The sequence below is a fragment of the Lates calcarifer genome, linkage group LG19 (genome assembly GCF_001640805.2).
Source record: "Lates calcarifer isolate ASB-BC8 linkage group LG19, TLL_Latcal_v3, whole genome shotgun sequence".
NCBI lineage: Eukaryota > Metazoa > Chordata > Actinopteri > Centropomidae > Lates > Lates calcarifer.
The window spans coordinates 9,318,423-9,337,431 of NC_066851.1; the positions used below are offsets into that span (position 1 = coordinate 9,318,423).

The 19,009-nt window shown below is 42.9% G+C and overlaps 1 protein-coding gene across 1 annotated transcript; it reads left to right on the forward strand.

Annotated features, from left to right (window-relative positions):
• Positions 1 to 184: 184 nt before the first annotated feature.
• On the forward strand, positions 185 to 18,514 carry ccdc9b (coiled-coil domain containing 9B). Its single transcript, XM_051078345.1, is given in 16 exon segments — positions 185 to 935; positions 3,884 to 3,991; positions 4,148 to 4,252; positions 4,371 to 4,526; positions 6,016 to 6,166; positions 6,227 to 6,339; positions 8,569 to 8,631; positions 10,656 to 10,834; positions 12,582 to 12,631; positions 12,769 to 12,819; positions 13,212 to 13,308; positions 14,448 to 14,481; positions 14,579 to 15,071; positions 15,074 to 15,172; positions 15,285 to 15,367; positions 15,741 to 18,514. Coding segments are annotated over 16 exon segments (1,821 nt in total). The 5' UTR covers positions 185 to 923; the 3' UTR covers positions 15,768 to 18,514.
• Positions 18,515 to 19,009: the final 495 nt, after the last annotated feature.

The following is a 19,009-nucleotide window of genomic DNA, read 5'->3' on the forward strand; positions in this document are numbered from 1 at the left end:
TTCTTTAGTACTCTAAACATGTAGTCTGGAGCTTGTAGGAGACGCAGCTGTTGTCTTATTTGTGATGTGTGGATTTAAATAGTACCATGTTTAGATGTGAGTGGGGCCCCATTAGAATGAGAGTTACTCAAAAAGCTTTCACAAAAAAAAACATTTTTTTCTAATCAATTCTTCTTTTTATTCCCATCGTCTCGTTTAGTTGGGGACACAAGGGCATAACACAAAAGAGACCTGAAAGCACTCACACAGAAAACATGCACTCCAAAATGAAATATCTACAAATATCCTCAACAAAAACTCAGACAAAAATGCCTTTTTTCTAAATCTCTACAACATGAAAATTACAAAGCTTCAATCACAGGAGATTATCAGCACAAACTCAGATGACATACCACTCCAATATGCGCTATGTAAGCCCTTAGACTTTTTTCCTCAGAAAAGAAGGAAACAATAAATTACGATACAATAAGATATCAGGCGTTTTAAAATAATTACCTGCTATTTAAGCACGAAAAAGAAAAAAAATTATAAGAAATAGTATATATTTGACAGTGTGTGTGTGTGTGTATGTGGGGAGGGTGACGGGGTTTAACTAGCATGCTTTGAGCAGAGGATAAGTGAGGAGGGGAAAGAGCAAGTGCTTTAGAGAGGGAGTGAGAGAGTGAGAGAGCATATGTGCAGGAGGGTGGGAGGGTTGGAGAGAGAGAGAGAGAGAGAGAGGGAGAGAGAGAGGGAGAAAGGGTGGACAAGCGGGTGGGTGCTGTGAAATCCGTTAACAGGGGAGCTCTGTGCATTTGTTAGACGTCTTGGCTGCTTGCCCAACTTGGCTCATTGTAATCGAGGCATGATCGTCGACTCCAGGCAGCCCTCTCTGCCGCCTCGGCTGCCTTGCGCCTGGACCCAGCCCAGCTCTCACCGCTGACATGGAAAGACCCGTGAGTGCCTTCCCTCTCCTTCTCCTTCTCTCTTCTCATCCCACTCTCTCCGGCTCTCTCTCCCTCTCTCTGTCTCTGGTGTTAGGCCCCCCCCCCACCTCTTCCTTCTATGCTCTGTCGCAGATTTAGCTGTGGCTACATGCTGCGTTTCAGTTGTGTCTCTGGCTCTTTCTCTCCCCCCTCCTCCCCCCTGTTGTAGCTCCTGTAGGTGGCAGGAATGCTGGGTAGGGAGGGAGCCTTGGCAGTTCTCTCTGCAGGCCCCCCTCCTGCCTGTCCGGGCATGGGTGCCGTCCACTGGCAGACCCACAACGTCTCTGTGTGTTTTGTGGTTGTGTGTGTGTGTGTACGTTAGCCTCACTGCCGCCGCTGCTGCTGCTGCTGCTGCACAATCACAGAACTGGCCGGCTGAGCCCAGAGAGGTACCGTCCTCGCACAAGAGTCTCCCCACTTTGGTTTGTGGAAGCCGGCGTTCACTTTGGTCTCCGCCATTGGCCTCACTGAGAATCAGAGTCGGCAGCGTGTCTCTCCCTTGCGCCTATTCTTGGTGGTATGTCCTCATGGTCTGTTGTGTTTGGATACCCTGACAACTAGAAGCTGTGAGGTAACCACTTTCCAGCCTGCCGCCTCTTTGAGTGAGTCCCAACTTTTTCTCATGCTCTCTGTGTCTTTGCAGGTTTGAAAGAGGTTCAGGACTCATCTGGAGTCAGGATTTGTTGTCTTTACTATTTTACTAAAAGTCTGTGCTGACAACAAAAAAGCCTATCTCTCTGATAGTAGGATTTGAGCACAATAGTTGAACTCAGCATCTCAGCGGCAGGCGTACCAGTGGCGGCGATGGAAAAAAGCAGGAAAGAATTCCTCGCAGTCCCAGTGCAATGGTCTTTGTGCGCTCTCGCTAGCCGTGAGTCATCATCCCCGGGCTAGTAATATCGCATAGAAGCAGCCTCGACTCTCCTGTCGTCACTGGGGCAACAGTGGAGGATGACTGACTCACTTTGGCACGACTACTTCCTGTCTCTGTCAAGAAGGTCTGACCCCTTAGAATAATTTATACAGAGAGCGGAGAATGAGATGCTTCAAAATAAATCGCGTTGTTTCACAGTTTCGACAAGCACCAGTGACGACTTCTCTGTTTGACGGCGTTATTGTCACTTCTCCTCGGCTGTGAATGACAACAGATGATGTATTCGCTGATTCAAAATGGGAAACACTTTAGCTGATTGAGTTGAGAGCTTCTTTTTTGACAATGACTGTCGTTCATTGAGCATTATCTGAGTGCTGCTGTTTGTGTGCTGAATGAAATTCTTTTGAAAATATGAAGAAAATGGTGCTGGTTTGCAATAGGTAGATGTCAGATTGAGGGATGAAATGGCTGCAAATTCATAACTCTGATCCCATCTTTTCAACGTTTTGTCCATCACATCACTGTTAAAACTTGCCTGAGAACAGAAATATATATTTTTCCTCTAGTATCATCTCTTTTCCCCGGGGCATATGTTTGAGACAATATGTTACATCTTATATGACGTATGACGCTGCCTTGTGACTGGGCCTCGTGCTGACATTTCATATACACTGCTTGGTAAATTTAAAGGAATAGGTCGACATTTTTGGTAATATGCTTATTCTCTTTCTTGCTGATCGTTAGGTGAGAAGACTGACACCACTCTGTACATGAAACATGAAGCTACAGTCAGTTAGCTTAGCTTAACATAAAGACTGGAAACAGGGAGAAACTGCTAACCTGCCTCTGAGCAAAGGCAACAAAATCCATCCACTAGCATCTTTAAAGCTCACGAGTTAAGTATTTCATTTAATCCATACAAAATTCTAATGAAAAATGTAAAAATGACAAGTTGTGGTTTCACGGGCCTACAGACATGAGATTACTAACAATCTTCTCATCTAACTCTCTTCTTAAAGAAGGTGGCAACTTTTGCTGTAGAGAGAAGTTCCTCGAGTCCCTGAGACATGCGTCTTTTAGTTTACCGTACAGCCAGTTAAAGGAGCCGCACTTCCACCACTCACACACCCCGTCACCTCAAGAAAGACTACACAGACCAGATCTTTGACAGAACATTAAGTTACTGCAGGCCTAAGGAAATGAGATCCCTGTGTTGGAGCTGGTTGCTGCTTCCGCATTATCCTTATCATTCAGTGTGCTGTTACATTTGTTCGCGCTCGAGTGTTCTTCAACTCAGCAGCAGCAGTTCTTGAACGTGTTTGCAGCTGGTTTTGCTGAGACTTTCAATATGGGGCCTCTTGTCGTGTGAGGAGGCATGCCCTGCTGACCGCATCAGGATGTTTAGGATGCTCTGCATATGCATTCTGCCTGTGTAACTGAGCTTCGTAATGAATGCTCCATCTGTGGCGGGCGTGAGGGCATGTTAGTGTTGTAGTGTTATCACAGCACATGCAGTGGTATGGACACATTTTCATCAATGATTAGTTCACCTCTTCGTCTTAGTTTCCTCTCTGTTTGCAAGCAGACTGAATTAAATGTTTTATATTGTTTTTAATGCTTTTTATGGGGACCTTTTATTGATTCCATAGCCAGTTTAACCTCTGAATACATACGGAAATAGTGGGCCAAATCGGGCTGAGCGTTGAACCTCAGTTCTTTTTTGAACAGTCCAAAATGTGTCCATAGCAACGAGTATGCAGATCTTTTCAGAACTGAAAGCTGGCAGAAAATATCTGGTTGGATTGGTAATATTGTTTCCACATTCTCTGATCCAGTAATCCTTATTGAAATTAAAATGTTACCAGTTTTAGACTATATTATGTGGGCAGAGTTCTTTGCAATTCCAAAAAAGTATTTTGGTAGTGAAACTAGGCTCAAAATATAAATCTTTAACAAAATTGTGCTGAAACACTGAAAACAAATTATACCCAGGAGACCTAATTTTGAAACTTGAGAGTCCTTTTTTGTGTGTGTCTCCTTCCAGACCCCCAGTGACATGATGCCCAAGAGGGATCATGAGAGGGACTTGGAACTGGACAAGAAGATTGAGGCTCTCCGCAGGAAGAATGAAGCGCTCATGAAGAGGTACAAGGTAAGGTACAAGTGCTCACAGGCAGAGAGGTGATGTTTAGAGTTGGTGCCCAGAGGAGTTGAAATGCAAGTCTGGAGCATGTTTCTTTTCTGTGAGTTCTTGGTGCTCTTACAGGCTTCCTGATTGGTTGGTTGTTTTTCATTGAGTTTCTTTTAGGAGGTGGAGGAAGACAAGAAAAGGGCAGAGGAGGAAGGAATGGCACTGCAGAGCCGCAAGGGCAAAGCTGATGATCTTACCATCACGATCAGCAAGGCGACCAGTGTGAGTGTCTGCAGTGTGAGGTGATGGATATGAAAACTGACAGATTGTTTGTAGCAGACACAAGGCTATAAACGATATAAATATTTTATTACATGTTCCCCTTTTTGGTTTGAAGCAGGACAGTCGTGTGGTGGTGACAAAGCCATTCAGTGGCGGTTCACCAGCTGGGAAAGGACAGCAGGAGGCCGGGCCTGACAGGGGGGGAGAGGGTCCTCCACAGGGCACTGGCCGAGGACACAGGAAGCAGTTAACGGTCACCATGGCAGGCAAAAAGGTAAATTCACCACACTGCCAATTTCCACTTCAAGTGACAAGGAAGAATATAGGTGAACACGAAACCCCTGTAGTTTTACTGAAAATGAATGACAGATTAACGCAAAAGCAATTCCTCATTCAAATCAATACGTACAGCTTGCTGGAAGCAGTGTTATAAGGCAACTAGAGGGCTGTAGGTAGAAAACAAGTTTAATCATTTACATAGAAAGCAGGAGCACTTAATAATGATGGATGTTTTTGCAACACCTCTTGAGACTTAGAAACCTTGTACAACTGTGGTAGGTCAGACAGCAGACAAAATTTGAAGATACTGAATGGAAAATATCATGATTTTATTTTTCTATTAATATTGTATGATATGAACTCTTAACAACATTTAACCTGAGTCAGAGCATTTGAAAGGAATACTTTAAAGCATTTATTTAACCAGGTAAATTCTACTGTGGTTTGGAACCTCTTTCATCAAGGGAGACCTGGCCAGGACAGCAGCATTACAAGTTTCAGATTAGAAAAATACAACACCAGACACACAATGAAACCGTCTAAAAACCAGGTGACAATGTATGACAGTGCAAATAAGATGAGATTAATAATAATATCAATATTAAGGAAGCTAAAATTAGCTAAAAAATAGATAATTAGTAAAGTGCTCATTTACCACAGAGTTTACAGTGGCCTTGAATTCAGTCTGGGTTACCAAATTTGATTTAATTTTCCTCTGCAAACTATTCCAAGTGGCTGGAGCAGAAAACGTGAACGCTTTCTCTGTCTGTACACTAGGGCCAGACAGCGGATATGTGTCTTGTGATCTAAGATTATGACTGACTGATGAACTCTGCTTTATTTCATTTACCCAGTGAGGTTACTCAGGATTTCCTACAGTTAGGTTTCTGGTTTTTAGTTTAGATATATTACTCTGCTGAATTGAGCCAATACTGAAAGCAGCTTAATTGACTGATAACCATTCCTCAGCCCAGCTCACTAAAAAAAATAGATATACTCATAGTGTATTGAAAAGTCTGGGGGTCAACAAAGATATTAGAATATGTCCTCTGGCCACTGTGGATATCTGTACCACATTACAGAACAACACAGGCAATATTTGTTTAAATATTTCATTCTGCTGGAACTGTGTGGAAAAGTGTGGTTGACTGACCAGCAGACCAACATAGCTATTAGCATGGCTAAAAATGTGCAGCTGGTGGAGGAACAATATGTGATCTTGTTCATTCAAAAAATTTCCAGATAAAAGCTTACATTTGTGCTAAAGCTATCAAAATCCTCTGTTCATTACTGGTCTGTATAGAGACCATAAATACATGTTTGAGAAATGTTTTAGTGCACATGAATTACTGTAAAAATGTTGTAACTGTATCCTCATAATAATAATTGTGCAGAATTCGGACACGATAAGCACCCTCCATTCTTGTATTACAATCCCCCTGGCTGCAGTCATGACACTCTAATATGAGTAACTGTCTCTCCAGGGTAAGAGGGTAGTGAGTGAGAGGCCAGAGAAGAGGCTGGGCCCTGCGGACGTCAAGAACCCTACAGATGACGGGCAGACGAGGCGTGTGGAGTCAGCTGGGAGGGGGAAGCAGCCACCTCACACGAACCAAGAGAGACGCAGCAGCACAGGTTTGAATCAGACAAGACTCCAGTGATCATGCACCCTACCGTCTGCTTCCACTCCCACAGCCCCCCTTTTGTTTGTTCTCTCGGGCAGCACCACCGTGTTTTACATAGATGTCAGACATGTCGACTGGCCACACCCCTCCAGTGATGGAGCACAATGGTTTTGTGGACAGGAGGTGGGCTGGGGCTGTGAGTGACTGGTGTGGGATTAGTAAAAGTGGGGCTGCTAACAGAGCTGTTGGGTCAATAGACGCTCTGTAGAGCTAAAACTTAGTACAAATAGAGAATCTTCAAAAGGCCTGGATGACCGTTGTGACTTTTTTTTTTTAGTGTGATCCCACTCAGGTCTGATGGTTATTTATCATCCTCTCTCCCTCTGAGGAACTTTTGTTGTATTTTTAGCAAATAAAAAATCACTCAGCCTCTGTGTGTAGATGCCTTTGGGTGTGTGGAACAAGCTGTACAGTTCATAGAGTCCCTCCAGTGCCATGAAAGATAGATAGATGCTGTAACAGCTCAACAAAAGCTCTTGTTATTAGTAATATATGAGATAGGAGATTTAATATCAACACTTGAGATGCTTGAGATCCCGTGTTTAATGCAGATAGGCAGAGACACGTGCACATGCGGTACCCCCAGTTGGGCTGTGAAATGCCACACTGTCATTGACCTTAGCCCCCCACCCCACCCCCAGGTATGCAGAAACTCTGGAACAGCTGCTCTGCCTCAGTCTGAATCCTGACGTACACACACACACTCTCACAGAGACAGAGACATACTAGCTAGCTGTCCAATCAATAAGCTGATGCACAGCACAGACAGCTGATCCTCACCACTGTAAACACAGGTCTCTGGACACAAAACCAGCGGAGACTCTTTCTAAATATGTATATACACATCTGTGTCTGATTGGCTGACAATGCCCGAGCGCTGCTGACTGGCCCAGCCAGAGCTAATGTGCGCTAAATCTATGGGCTGAACACGCTGTTCTCTTTGCCTTTATCTCTGGCCCGCTTGGTCTGTTCCCCCTTTATTTATCATGTGGACTGAGTCAGCACTTGAACAGTAGCCAGCGCTCCGGCGCTCCAGCGCACCAGTCATCTGTGAATCCCAGAGACCTGTTTTCCACGTGGTCGCTGTTTACATAACCAGTATCATTTACCATGGTTTATGAGAGCTGCAGGGAGAACACTGAGAAGGGTGATATGGGAGGAGAAAACGTCATGTATCTATCTGGTGTTAGAAAAATATTTGTATGGAAAAGATCCCTGATGAACTGCACATTGCTATGACTATGCCCTGCCTCTGAAATAGTTTTCTATTGAGTGTGTGTGTGTCTGAGTGTGCATGTGTGTGCGTGAATTAGACACCCTGGAAATAAATAATGAGAGAGGGGTGTGGTTATTTTGCAGCGTTCCAGTCAGATTGTGCGGCCTGGAAGTACCTCATGACTAGACGTCAGTTATGAATAAGAGAGACAGGAGAAAGGAAATTGAGGAAGCAAGAGTGAGGGGAAAATAAGTGAGGCAGAAAGGAGGGAGAGAGACTCCTGGCAGCCCACTGTCTGTTTTCCAGCCTCCATTTCTCTCCTCTGGATCCTTCAGTGATCTGCCCTCCTCCGGCACGATTGTTTCCCCATTCCCACCATCCTGAAAGGGCCGATTTGATCTAATTAACATTCGACTGCCTCCATCGCTCTGAAAAGGCTCATTATGCTGCCAAAGAGACGGGCATGGCGAGGTGCCAGGAAAGGGTCAGGGAGGGAGAGGAAGAAGAAGTGTGAGGAGAGAGAAGAAAAGAAACAAGGTAGTCAGGGGCAGGAGGGGGCGGGGGGGTCTTTTGTGTTTTGCGTACGCGCTAGACTGCGTAGACTGGGTGTGGGTGGGAAAGAGTGTGTGAGTGTGTATGTGGGTGTCATTGTCTGTAGGTGTGCTAGACCACCCTGTCCAGCATTTATCATCTTTTCACCTCACGGTGGAGTCTTGCCATTAATGGTAACATGACTCATCTGCTGTTTTCACCAGGGCACAATTTGCAGACAGAAATAAACCAGAACCAAAAATCACACTATTCTCTACCTGCAATAAGGCAAGACTCATTTTCCAAACCACTGGAGTTCAACCACCTGCAAATTGCACTCTGATGACCCCCACTGCAGAGTGGACACTTAAAACCAAACAAGTGCCAAGTCATGCTGTAGCACCATCAGTCCACTCGGGGGCAGCGTAAGCCTCTTAATCTTTCCCAATTGATGAGCCCGTGCCCTCGCTTGCTTTGCTTTTACAGTTTATTGCAGCAGTAATGTGACTCTTTACAACCATGTTTAATTGGCTAGCAACAAGCTGTTGTGTCACCTTTATTGTTGTAATGTTAATCTTTATTTTCTCATCTCTCCTCTCTGACAGGATGAGGTTAAACAAGGGCAGAAGCGCACTGAGGAGCATCACAGGCTGTCAGAGCAATGCCAGGTAGCACGGTGGCTCGGTTGCCAAGACAGACACACACGGATATCAACATTTAAATATGGATATTGTCGCTCTATCTCAAAAACATCACCCTCTCAGATTCGAGAAAAGTCGTGAGCCAGAAGGTTGTAGTTCTAGCTCACAATGTGCGCATGACTCACAGAAATGAAAACAAATGTAAAATACAATGTTTTCACATGATAGTGAATTGCAAATAAGGCTCTCTTCCCTCATCACAAACACTCACACGCAGATAGGCTCACACCTTATCATGCACACATCAACCCCCCCCCCCCCCTTTGCTATTGCTTGTCCCCATCTGCCTCCCACCGGCTCGCGTGTTACTATCGCTGGAGTAGCTCAGAGCTGTCTCACAGATCAGGCGTGCGATAAACAGGCAGACTGGGGAGGCAGCTTCAAAGGCCCGCCGAAAGCATGACAAGCGATGCCGTTCATGCGTCTCTGGCTCTCAGTCCGAGCTGAGTAAGTGTTCAAGGAAATCAGATGCAGAGTTAGGTTGGTATTTTTTTTTTTTTTTTCAGGTGTTGTGTAAGTAACTGTTTTGGTTAACAAATAAACTGTAAACCTCTGCAGGCATTTTCAGGCCTAAACCAGTGCAGCCTCCAGAACGAGAGCAGGGATGATTATTTTTTTCACCGTTCACCAATCTTTTAATCTATCTAAATTTGACAGTTTGAGACCGAGTCCTGCTCTCTCTCAGCACTGCCCACACTCTCAGTGTAACGTCCAGCCTACCTGTCTCGGCCCCTGTCAACCTGCCCGCGAGGACCCATGGAGGCAAGAAATTGAAAAGTGCTAATTAGCAGGGCGGCTGGGGTGGCAGCAGGAGACGGCCTGTTGGAACATGCGAGAAGTCCCCCCTGACGTCCTCCAGGGGCCAGAGGAGAGGGAGGGGAGAGGAGATGGAAAACACAGAGATGAGCACAGATGCAATGTTCGCCAGTAGCTACACGCAGAAAGGCAACATGTTTACTTGACTGTGATTGGTTCACACCTGAGAGGAAAACATCACCCATCGTCGTTTCTTACTGGGACTGTGTGTCCTGTGTATCCTTTTCTCTAACTGTTTTTACTGTTCCTGTGAGACACAATATGCAGAGAAACATGTGGATTCTTTTCCAGCCTTTTTACTATGACATTTCATACAATTTAGATTTGTCTCAAGACGTCAACATCATCTCCCTCCTGCTGTATGAAAACAACAAACAGTGACAGGCACTCTCCTCTCAGAGATTGCTGGCCTTTTACGTGATTCCCCTCAGAGCACACAGCACTGTTTGTAGACCTGGCTTGCTCCAGGCCTTTGTAACAAGAACACACAGCCTCTGTCCCCTTTGATGTGTTAAAGAGCCTGCATCAGATCTCTCTTTAGTATTAGTGAGCAGTCCTTTCTGCTCTCGTCACAGTAATCAATAAACAGGTTAAGACGGGAAAAGGAGGAAGGCGACCTAATTGCATTTACAGTACACTGCATTTTTGCCCCCAATATTGTCTCAAAGAATTTGATTTTGCTGCCTCTCAGTCCTTGTGGTAGACAAACAAGAAGCTTTTTGTAATCAGATGGGAGCTGGCTGGACCCAGAGGCAATCATTAGTATTTACAGTGAGGCAGTGATTGGCATTTACAGTAATGCAGAATGCATGAAAGTACCAGAAATGTTCTTGTTTGTTCCCTCTATTTCCATCTCTACTAATCTGTATATTGCCCTGTTGCCCTGCTGTTTATTTATTTGTTTAGAGATGAGAAGCTGTTCTTGTTTATGACCACCCATGCCTAATGTGAGGCTGTTGTTGAGCTGGTTCCCTCCACTGCTCTGATTACTGTGTAGAGTGATGCTTCAAATGTATTATAATGTGACACACTGAGAGGTGCGATTGTTTTAATTTAGTCATGTTTCAATGCCAGTGCTTCATTACCGATGAGTACCCTGATATAAATCTGCATCAAGAAGGGCTACTTGTTTTCATGCATTAAAATGACACTGAAATGTTTTTGTGTCCACGTAGGAGCTAGAGAGCCCGCACGCCAGCACAGACCTCAACATCCCCACTTTGAAAGAAGAGCAGGAGGAGTATCTGAGGTGGAAGAAAGAGCGCGAGCAGATTGACAGGGAGAGAGTGGCACGCCATAAAAATGCCAAGGGCCAGTGGAGAAGGGCGTGGGACGTGGACAAAACTGAGAACATGTAAGACTTCTTAGCACTTTTCCCCAAGGCACTTTGTCTGCTCATGTCCTAGATTTCTCACAGCTGTTCCTCTGGGTGATATTTCATTGGCTCCCTCTATTTTTGTGTTGGATAAATCTTCTTTAATCTTTGTCCATGAATTGTCAACTGAGCATGTTTATTCTTCTCCAGTATTTCCTTATAAAGACACTTGGTGGTGGTTGTTAAAGGAGAGCAGAGCGTTATTTGTCCATTTAGGAACTGGAAGTGGTGACTTCCTGGCTTCAAATCAGTTTCTTTAACTACTGCCCTTTTATTCCTTTCTAAAAGGCTTCTTCATCATCATCATCACCTCTCTTGACTGTACACCAGTAGCCAGCTAGCTTAGTTTAGCAAAAAGACTGGAAGCAGTGGTAATGTACTAGCCTGGCTCTGACAAAGCTCACTTATTAACATTTTACATCTTGTCAAGTCAAGTCAAGTCAAATTTTATTTATATAGCGCCAATTCTTGTTTGCCTAATCTGTACGCAAATGGAAATTTCAAAACAATGTTATGTGGTTTTACGGGAACTAACATACAGATACTGAGGTTATTTCTTGGCTACAAATTGGCAATTTTACACTTAGGTTTTTGGGGATTAAAAAAATAGATTGGTAACGAGCTATGTTAGATACTACTGAGCTTTAGAGATGCTGGGAGGTGGATTCTTAACCTTCTATTGAAGCTAGGCTGGCTAATTCCCCTTGTTCAGAGTTGTTTAAGTGCCTTTTCCTTAAAAGACATTGCAGTTATTGTACATATAGTAACTTTATTTATTTATGTGTCCTGCTAAGTTATCAACTTCACCAACTTTAGCTAATCCCAGACCAAACTAGCAGTTACTTTAATAAGCTAAATTTAGCTTCTCTTCTCTGCTTTTACTTTTGAAGTCAGTGAGAAACTCAGCTGGATTTTAGTATAGATGTCGATAAACAAACAAAGTGAACTTGAAGAACAGCCTGTTTCTTTCTAGTTAGATTATTGAGTGGAAGAATCCATTAGATGAGCTATCTCGATTACATTCATACCACATGATCATAAGACTGAATCAAGTCACAGGATGTTGCAAAGTGATAACATCACCAAATATTTATTAGGTGAATTGTGTCATTGTATGCACATTATGTAACAGTATGTTTTTGAATACGTCCTCTAATTTTAAAATGAGCCTATGAGCAGTATGGTGAACACACAAAAAGCCTGCCAACCCATTCCCTGATGAAATCACGCAATTCCACCCCAAACTGACTGAAGGGAAAATTACAACCCATTAATTTTAAATGTTTGTTAGATTTCAAACAAACTGGGCTGTAGTACAAAGGGAGAACAGGAGTAGAGTAAATTAATGTGCTGTTTAAGGAAACATCAAAATGTAAAGAGACGAGGAAGGAGCTGCTATTTTTAGTGGAGGATAAGGGATGGAATGCCTTTCCTTATTTGGCGAGGCTTAAACAAGGCCCTCGAGTATGAATAGAAGAGGAAATGTGTTTTTGATTCAACAATTCAGATGGTTTCAGTGGATGTAAAATGCAAGGGTGAATGTAAATGTACAGTGATGACATTCGAATGTCAGAAGAGCCTGTTGATGGGCTGTGGATGAGTTGTTGCATCGCCTGAAAAAAAAATAAAAACAAAACAAAAAAAACAGAGGAATTATTTTGAAACATGTCCAGAATACTGCTTGGACTGGTTTGTGTTTCTGTCTAAACTAAACCTCTGCTTTTAGGTTTTCAGACAAATCCCTGCCTGACAGAGACTGGGGTCCCTCTAACAGAGGTGAGACATAGCCACACAAACTCCAAACTGAGAACATGAAAAAACAACCATTCATATCAAAACATGATGCTAAAAAGATAGGTTTCATTGTTATTTTGATCTTTCTTTATATCATGTTTTTTTTTCTCCAATCCCAGGTGGACGAAATGCCAAAAGAGGACAACCCAGGACAAATGTAGACTCAAGAGGTATCTCTTACTTACTCACACATAATGAATAAATATCATTATGTAGATAGTCATACAGTGTGCAGAAAAGCTAAGAAAACATTTGTGGATTCATGTCATTTTCTGTGTCAGTACAACAGCTACCGGAGAGTATCTTGCTGCTGTAATTTGATTTATTATGTGATGAAACAGGATATTGTGTGGGACATAATTCCTCATTAAACTGGGTAAAGTGGTGGGATATCAGCTTGGAAAATAAAAGATAGATAATCTTGGTGGGTGGCAGAGTGAAAATTGTCTTGAAATATAAAGAATTATGAGGAAATGAATAAAAATAGAAAGAAATTGCACTGATGATTTATATACAATGTCATTTAATTGTGACTAAAACTTTCTGTGTTTTCCTCTCCCAGGTCATGAGAAGCGTGGAAAAGACAAGGGAGCTAAAAATGTGCTGGTGATGAGTAGTAAAGCAAAAGGCAAAGATCGTCTGACTGGGAGGGCTAGGAGGTCAGTAACTGCTACACATTATTTAGTTCGGTGCTATACACACAACAGCCTGATGTTAAAGTTGATCCAACCACTGAGATGTTCTTTACCACAGCCGCAATTAACTGTTTGGGGGAAATAGTTACTATGACTAATGAAATTTGTGAAATGGTTGTGGGAGGCTGTGTTGTTTTCTTGCACTGTGCCCTAATGTACAAATTCCCCTGGATGTCATGAGACTCAATGTAGAAGTTGTGGCAGCTGACTAAATAACCCAGAAGGCCTCATTTTATTTTATGTTTCTCCTCCAGCATTTTTCTCTGTTGTGAAACAAGCTACTGTGCTGGGTGGTGAGGAGGCTTTCAGGGTTTGCTGTTACACAAGCATTGCTCATAATCTCAAAAAGCCACGAGACCACAGACCTGGAAGCAAGGCATTATAGCCTCTCAGTGTGAAAATGTAATGTGCCAGATGATTTCCTGTGTCTATGTCTCAGTGGTGGCAGTAGGTAAGGGTCAGGGAACGGCATAAAACAGCACTCAGGTGTGCCCTGACAAATTCTTGTTATCAGGCTGTGCTTTTGTCACAGCTGGCAGTAGATCCTAGTATAGTGAGAAGCAACCCACAGGCCACTAATACCACAACAGCTGAGACCTAAGACGCAGCTTTCTGGAGCTAAGCTACCGTACCCATAGCTTTATCCACCTTCCTCAGCACTTACCTTCTTTTTCTTTCTCTTATTTGACTATGCAATGTGAGAAGAATAGTTTGTTTTTTCAAGAAATACTCTTATACTTGTCAAGAGTTACATGAGGACATACCACTCTCCACTCTCATGTCTGTACAGTAAATATAAAGCTACCGCCAGGAGACAGCTAGCTGCTTTTTTGCATGTGGTTAAGTTTGAGACTATTGGGCCAATCACAGTGATCCTCTCACTTGATTTTTGTATGGATTAAATTAATAATATTGTGTCTTAATTTAGAGGTTAAAGGCAGATCAGATCAGTTTGTTTCCCCCTGTTTCCAGTCTTCGTGCTAAGCTAAGCTAACAGCCCGCTGGCTACAGACACAAGAATGATACCAATCTTCAGCAGAGAGCAAAATGTTCACACCACTATTCTCACGCTGTTACTGAATAGTTTGTGATTAATTTTTCAGATGGCAGCCAAATGAAGATGGAGAGAACCTACAGGTGAGAGGTCAAACCTGTGTGAATGTGACCTATTCATGAGTTAATTAGTGTTACTAGAGAAGCAAAAACACCTGATTTGTTCTTCTGATCTCATAAGACCTCTGACACAACATTGGAGGAATTCTTGGAGGAACTTGACGCCCTCACAGATGCCGAAATAGAAGAACAGAAAGATCTGGACTCAAAAACGACGCTGTCGCCCAGCCCAGAATCGCTGAACACCTCTGAGGAAGCAAGCGGATCCACAGCTCCTGTGTCAGCAGCTCCGGAGCGGGCGGAAGCCTCGTCCCCTCGGAGTTTGGAGAAGAAGGTACGCTTCTCAGAGGAACTCATCCAGGGAGCCCATATGAGGCAAACCACAGGCTCTCAGGACTCTGCCAGCTCGGAAACAAGAAGTCAGAGCTCCTTAAAGGCTTCCTCACCTAAAAAGAACAAACACGAAGAGCAAGGGCCGCAGCAGCCTCTTGAAAGTGCCAAGCAGGATGATGGCAGTCCTCAGGATGAGGGAGGTGGTCCGTCTGCTCCTCCTGTTGCCCAGCAGCAGGCCTCTGAAACTGAATGTACTAAAAAAGACAGCAACCCCCCACAGCTCCCACCTGCCCCCCTGCTGAAAAAGCATGTGCCTCTCTACAGGAGGGCTCTGTCCAGCCTCTAGAGCTTGCCAAGTGTAACATCAGCAACACAAACACAGGTATGAAATAACCTCAAGGGCCCTGACTTTTCTGGCAATGCATCTGGGCGTTGGACACACACACACATACATATATATATATAACTGAGCTAATGTTGGTTTTCTCACATAGAAGAGCTGATAGACTCCGGTCTGTCTGTCCTGAGCCTGGAGTCAGGAGAAACACACCCAACACACTCCACCAGCAGTGACAAGGTCAGTGCCAGACACAGGAAGAGGGATGGGAAAATCGATAGATGTGTAAATGGACTGATGGAGAGAAGTGCAAATGGACAAGGAGTTAAATGGATGGAGAGAGAGAAAGAGATGGGCTGTAATACCCAATTTCGGTTTAAGTATACTCACCATCTCTGAGGCCGGTGTTGAGTGCAGGAAAAATAGTCACAGGAGAGAATGCCTCTTCATCTCATCCAGCGCTGAAACAGCCTCATAATATCCTGTTTGACCAGCTACTTAAATTATTCACATAGAGAAGGAAACAGGCCTGAATAGATAAACTGTGAATTATAGAGAAGAAATTGCAGCCTTAATGAATAACTTTTGTGTATGTTTTTCTCTTTTTTTGCAGGCAAGAGAGCATGGGAAGATTGTTTGATTGACATTCTCTGGATGGAAATACTGAAACCAAAACATAGCGATACGGAGCCTTGCCTCTTTGCATTTGGATGCATCATTTCGCTTCAGGTAGCTCTTTCGAGATACCAAGTTTATGGCTTAGACACAAAACCGTGGTTTAATTTTGCTGTGGCGTGTCCCATCCAGTTAGGTTTTCAAATATCTCGAATTTGGCGTAGGAATGTTGAAACCTTTTTTCCCTGCTCAATTATTTTTGACATCCAAGCACTTTATGAGTATAAAAGTATGTGTACTGACACATTACGCCGTATGTTAGTATGCTGCTTGAGTGCAATATCACTGAATGTTTACATTTGTATGAAAATTTCAAGGTACATATCAGGAGGCTAGCTAATCGGTTTAACTTAGGTAGCCCTTGACAATAAAACTTCAGCCACAGTCATATTATCTAGTGCCTGATTCTGCCTTAGAGGTATTCTCAATGAAGGAATAAAGTCTGTATTATATGGTGATACAGTAGTGACAGACCTACACTAGAGCAGAGTCTGTATTTCTACACTCAAACCTGTGTGAGTATAGATATTATTTGTTAACTGCTTCCAGCATCAATTAATGGCCTTTCGTGAATCAGAGACAAATACATTATTAAAGGGCACATTTGAGGCTTATTGTCTTATTGGCCACTGACCAAGACACTGTAAAGTTTCCAAAATATTACTACTGACCTGAATGTTTTTGTAATTAAGAAACTCCAAAGGGGCACTCCAGGGATTTCACTCATCGAGCTCAGTTTTCTCATCATGGTTAGTATAACACAGCTTGTGAAAACAGTTGTGTAATGTCCTCTGAGGCTCCGGCCAAGCTTCGTCTAGTCTGAGAAAATGATCCTAATGATGTCATGGTGATGTCACCAAGATTATCTCAGTTTTGAAATCACTAATTTCCACAGAAAGCCGGTGTTCATCAGGAAGAGATGATATAACAAAGAAATGGAATCAAGCTGTACTGTGGGAATTGTAGTATCCACTGGAGCTTGAAAGTCCGGATATCTCAGCCCCCAACCCCCCAAACTTTACGGAAGCGCAAATGTAAATCACTGGAGTGTCCTTTTAATGTTAAGCTAATGGTCATCTAATAGCAAAATATATAATACTAGCCTAAAAACATTTGGCTGTTTTAAAATCCGTCTTCCCAAGTGATCAATAACGCTGTAGAACTGAAATCTCAAACTTGCCCTTTAAGGCATTGCTATTGTGTTCCCTAAAGTCGGCACAGTTTTACAGTTGAATCCCAGTTATCTGGTCTTCCTCAGACTCTTATGTCTTCTGTTTTTCTGCACTCAGTATGGAATTGTAATGCATGTCTAAATAATGGTCAGCAAAGACATGAAAGTCAAGGTTACAAATCAGAAATTTGGGACCTATTGTTTTTTTAATAGTTTGCTCGTGCTGTTTTTAAACAACCAGTGTTAAGAGTCTGGGCACAGAAGGGTGGAACAGTCTCCAACCTTTTTCTCTGTTGAGGCTTTTTTCACCCTGTGGGACAGGCAGAGTTGAGCTGCTGGAAACACATCATCCAGCTCCATGAGGATTCAGCCTTTAGCACATCGTCAAAACACTGGGATTCAGCTGTAAATCCCTTTTGGCATCGCTTTCTCATTTGCTCTCTTTTATAATTATGACAGACAACTAATATTTTTAAAGCTTCCTCACTAAGAGTTTCGTCAGTTGTGCCTTGCATATTGGCTTCTTCAAATACTGAAGGTGTACCTTTATTTCATGGTTTGTATCATAACATGCTGTAGTGTTAAATGTACTGTACTAATAGTGCAGCAACAGTATTGATTTTATTTATTTGCCTCTTCATTGGACAGAACAGAATGTTACCTAGAATGATTTTGCAAATCTAAAATTGTGTATGTGCATTATAGTAGCCGTTTTTTTCTCTGTGACATGTATGGATTTGTTTTTATTTATTGCCAGTCTGTTATTGTATTTTTGGTATCAGTTACAACTATAATAAGAAGCCTTACAAGAACTCTGTCCTCAAAGAAGTTTTTGGCTTTCGTCAATGCCACAGTATAGTAAACAGTTATGTAACCTTAAGTAGAGAACATAGTGGACATGCTCCGAGCTGCAGGACCGTGTCAGCCTCAACTGTGGTTACATAAAATACAAATAATCAGGAATCTAGTAGAAGCACACTGGGAAAAGCAAGAAAATGAGTTGCAATGTTTAAGGCCAGTCCAGCAATCGAGAAGAAAAAGTGCTGTTTTTTGAGAAGGGGCCTTATTCTGTATTATATATGGAATTTGAATGAGTGGTAAAAGAGATGTCTGTTTTAAAAGCAGGTCATACAGATTACCTCTGAAATATTTAAAATTCCCTGTGGGATTCAATTTAGTGAAATGAAATTTAGGACCTACAACCATAGAGCAGTTTGTCATTGTGTAGTACTTGTTCATTTAGTTTTCAAACATCTGCACTATCACCTCACTGAGGCGACAAATATAAGAGGTGGTTGTGATCGTCTCGCTCCACCTGGGTGTCCACTGCTGTCCTCCATAAGGAAGGAATAAATGTATGCGTGCCTGTGAGTGAATGTGTGTGTGTCTGTGTGTGTGTGGAGGTGTGATCTCAGCTTTTTTGGAGCGCTCATGCTAACTTAAATCTGTGTGCAACATAGCTTCATTTACTGTAGAACAATTTGGAAGAAAGGAGGCATACAGAACATCAATAAAATTTTTCTGTATTTCAAATTGTCAAATCATGACTGGCATTTTTTTTTTTTTTTTTGCACTGTCACTCTCCCTCACCATATCCCCTCCCCTACCTTGCCACCTGGAATAACACCACAGATGTGAGTTAAAATGTAAAAAGGCCACTGTGGTTGAGTCTCAGAGGAACAGGGCAGAAATGTTGAGCACAATGCAGCATTACCAGTCTATAAAGTTTAACCTTGGTCCACTGAGTCTGCCTTCATGTTGGATTTGATTAATTTCAGATGAGCTCTCTGCAGGGCTGTTACACTGGAAACGGCTCCCTCTCAGCCCTACAGGTGGGACCTCCCATAGGTGCTACTATTTTAATTATCTCCTCCCCAAGGCTGTCTCCATAGCAGCCTTCTGCCACTGAGGCTCTCAGGTGTGTGACCTTCTGTACAGTGAGTGCAGCAGCAGCAGCCTCCCTCTCCTTGGAAATCAACTGAAATGTTCTGGTTTTCTTTAGCTGTCCTTTTGTAACACAAGTTGAAAGGTTTTTT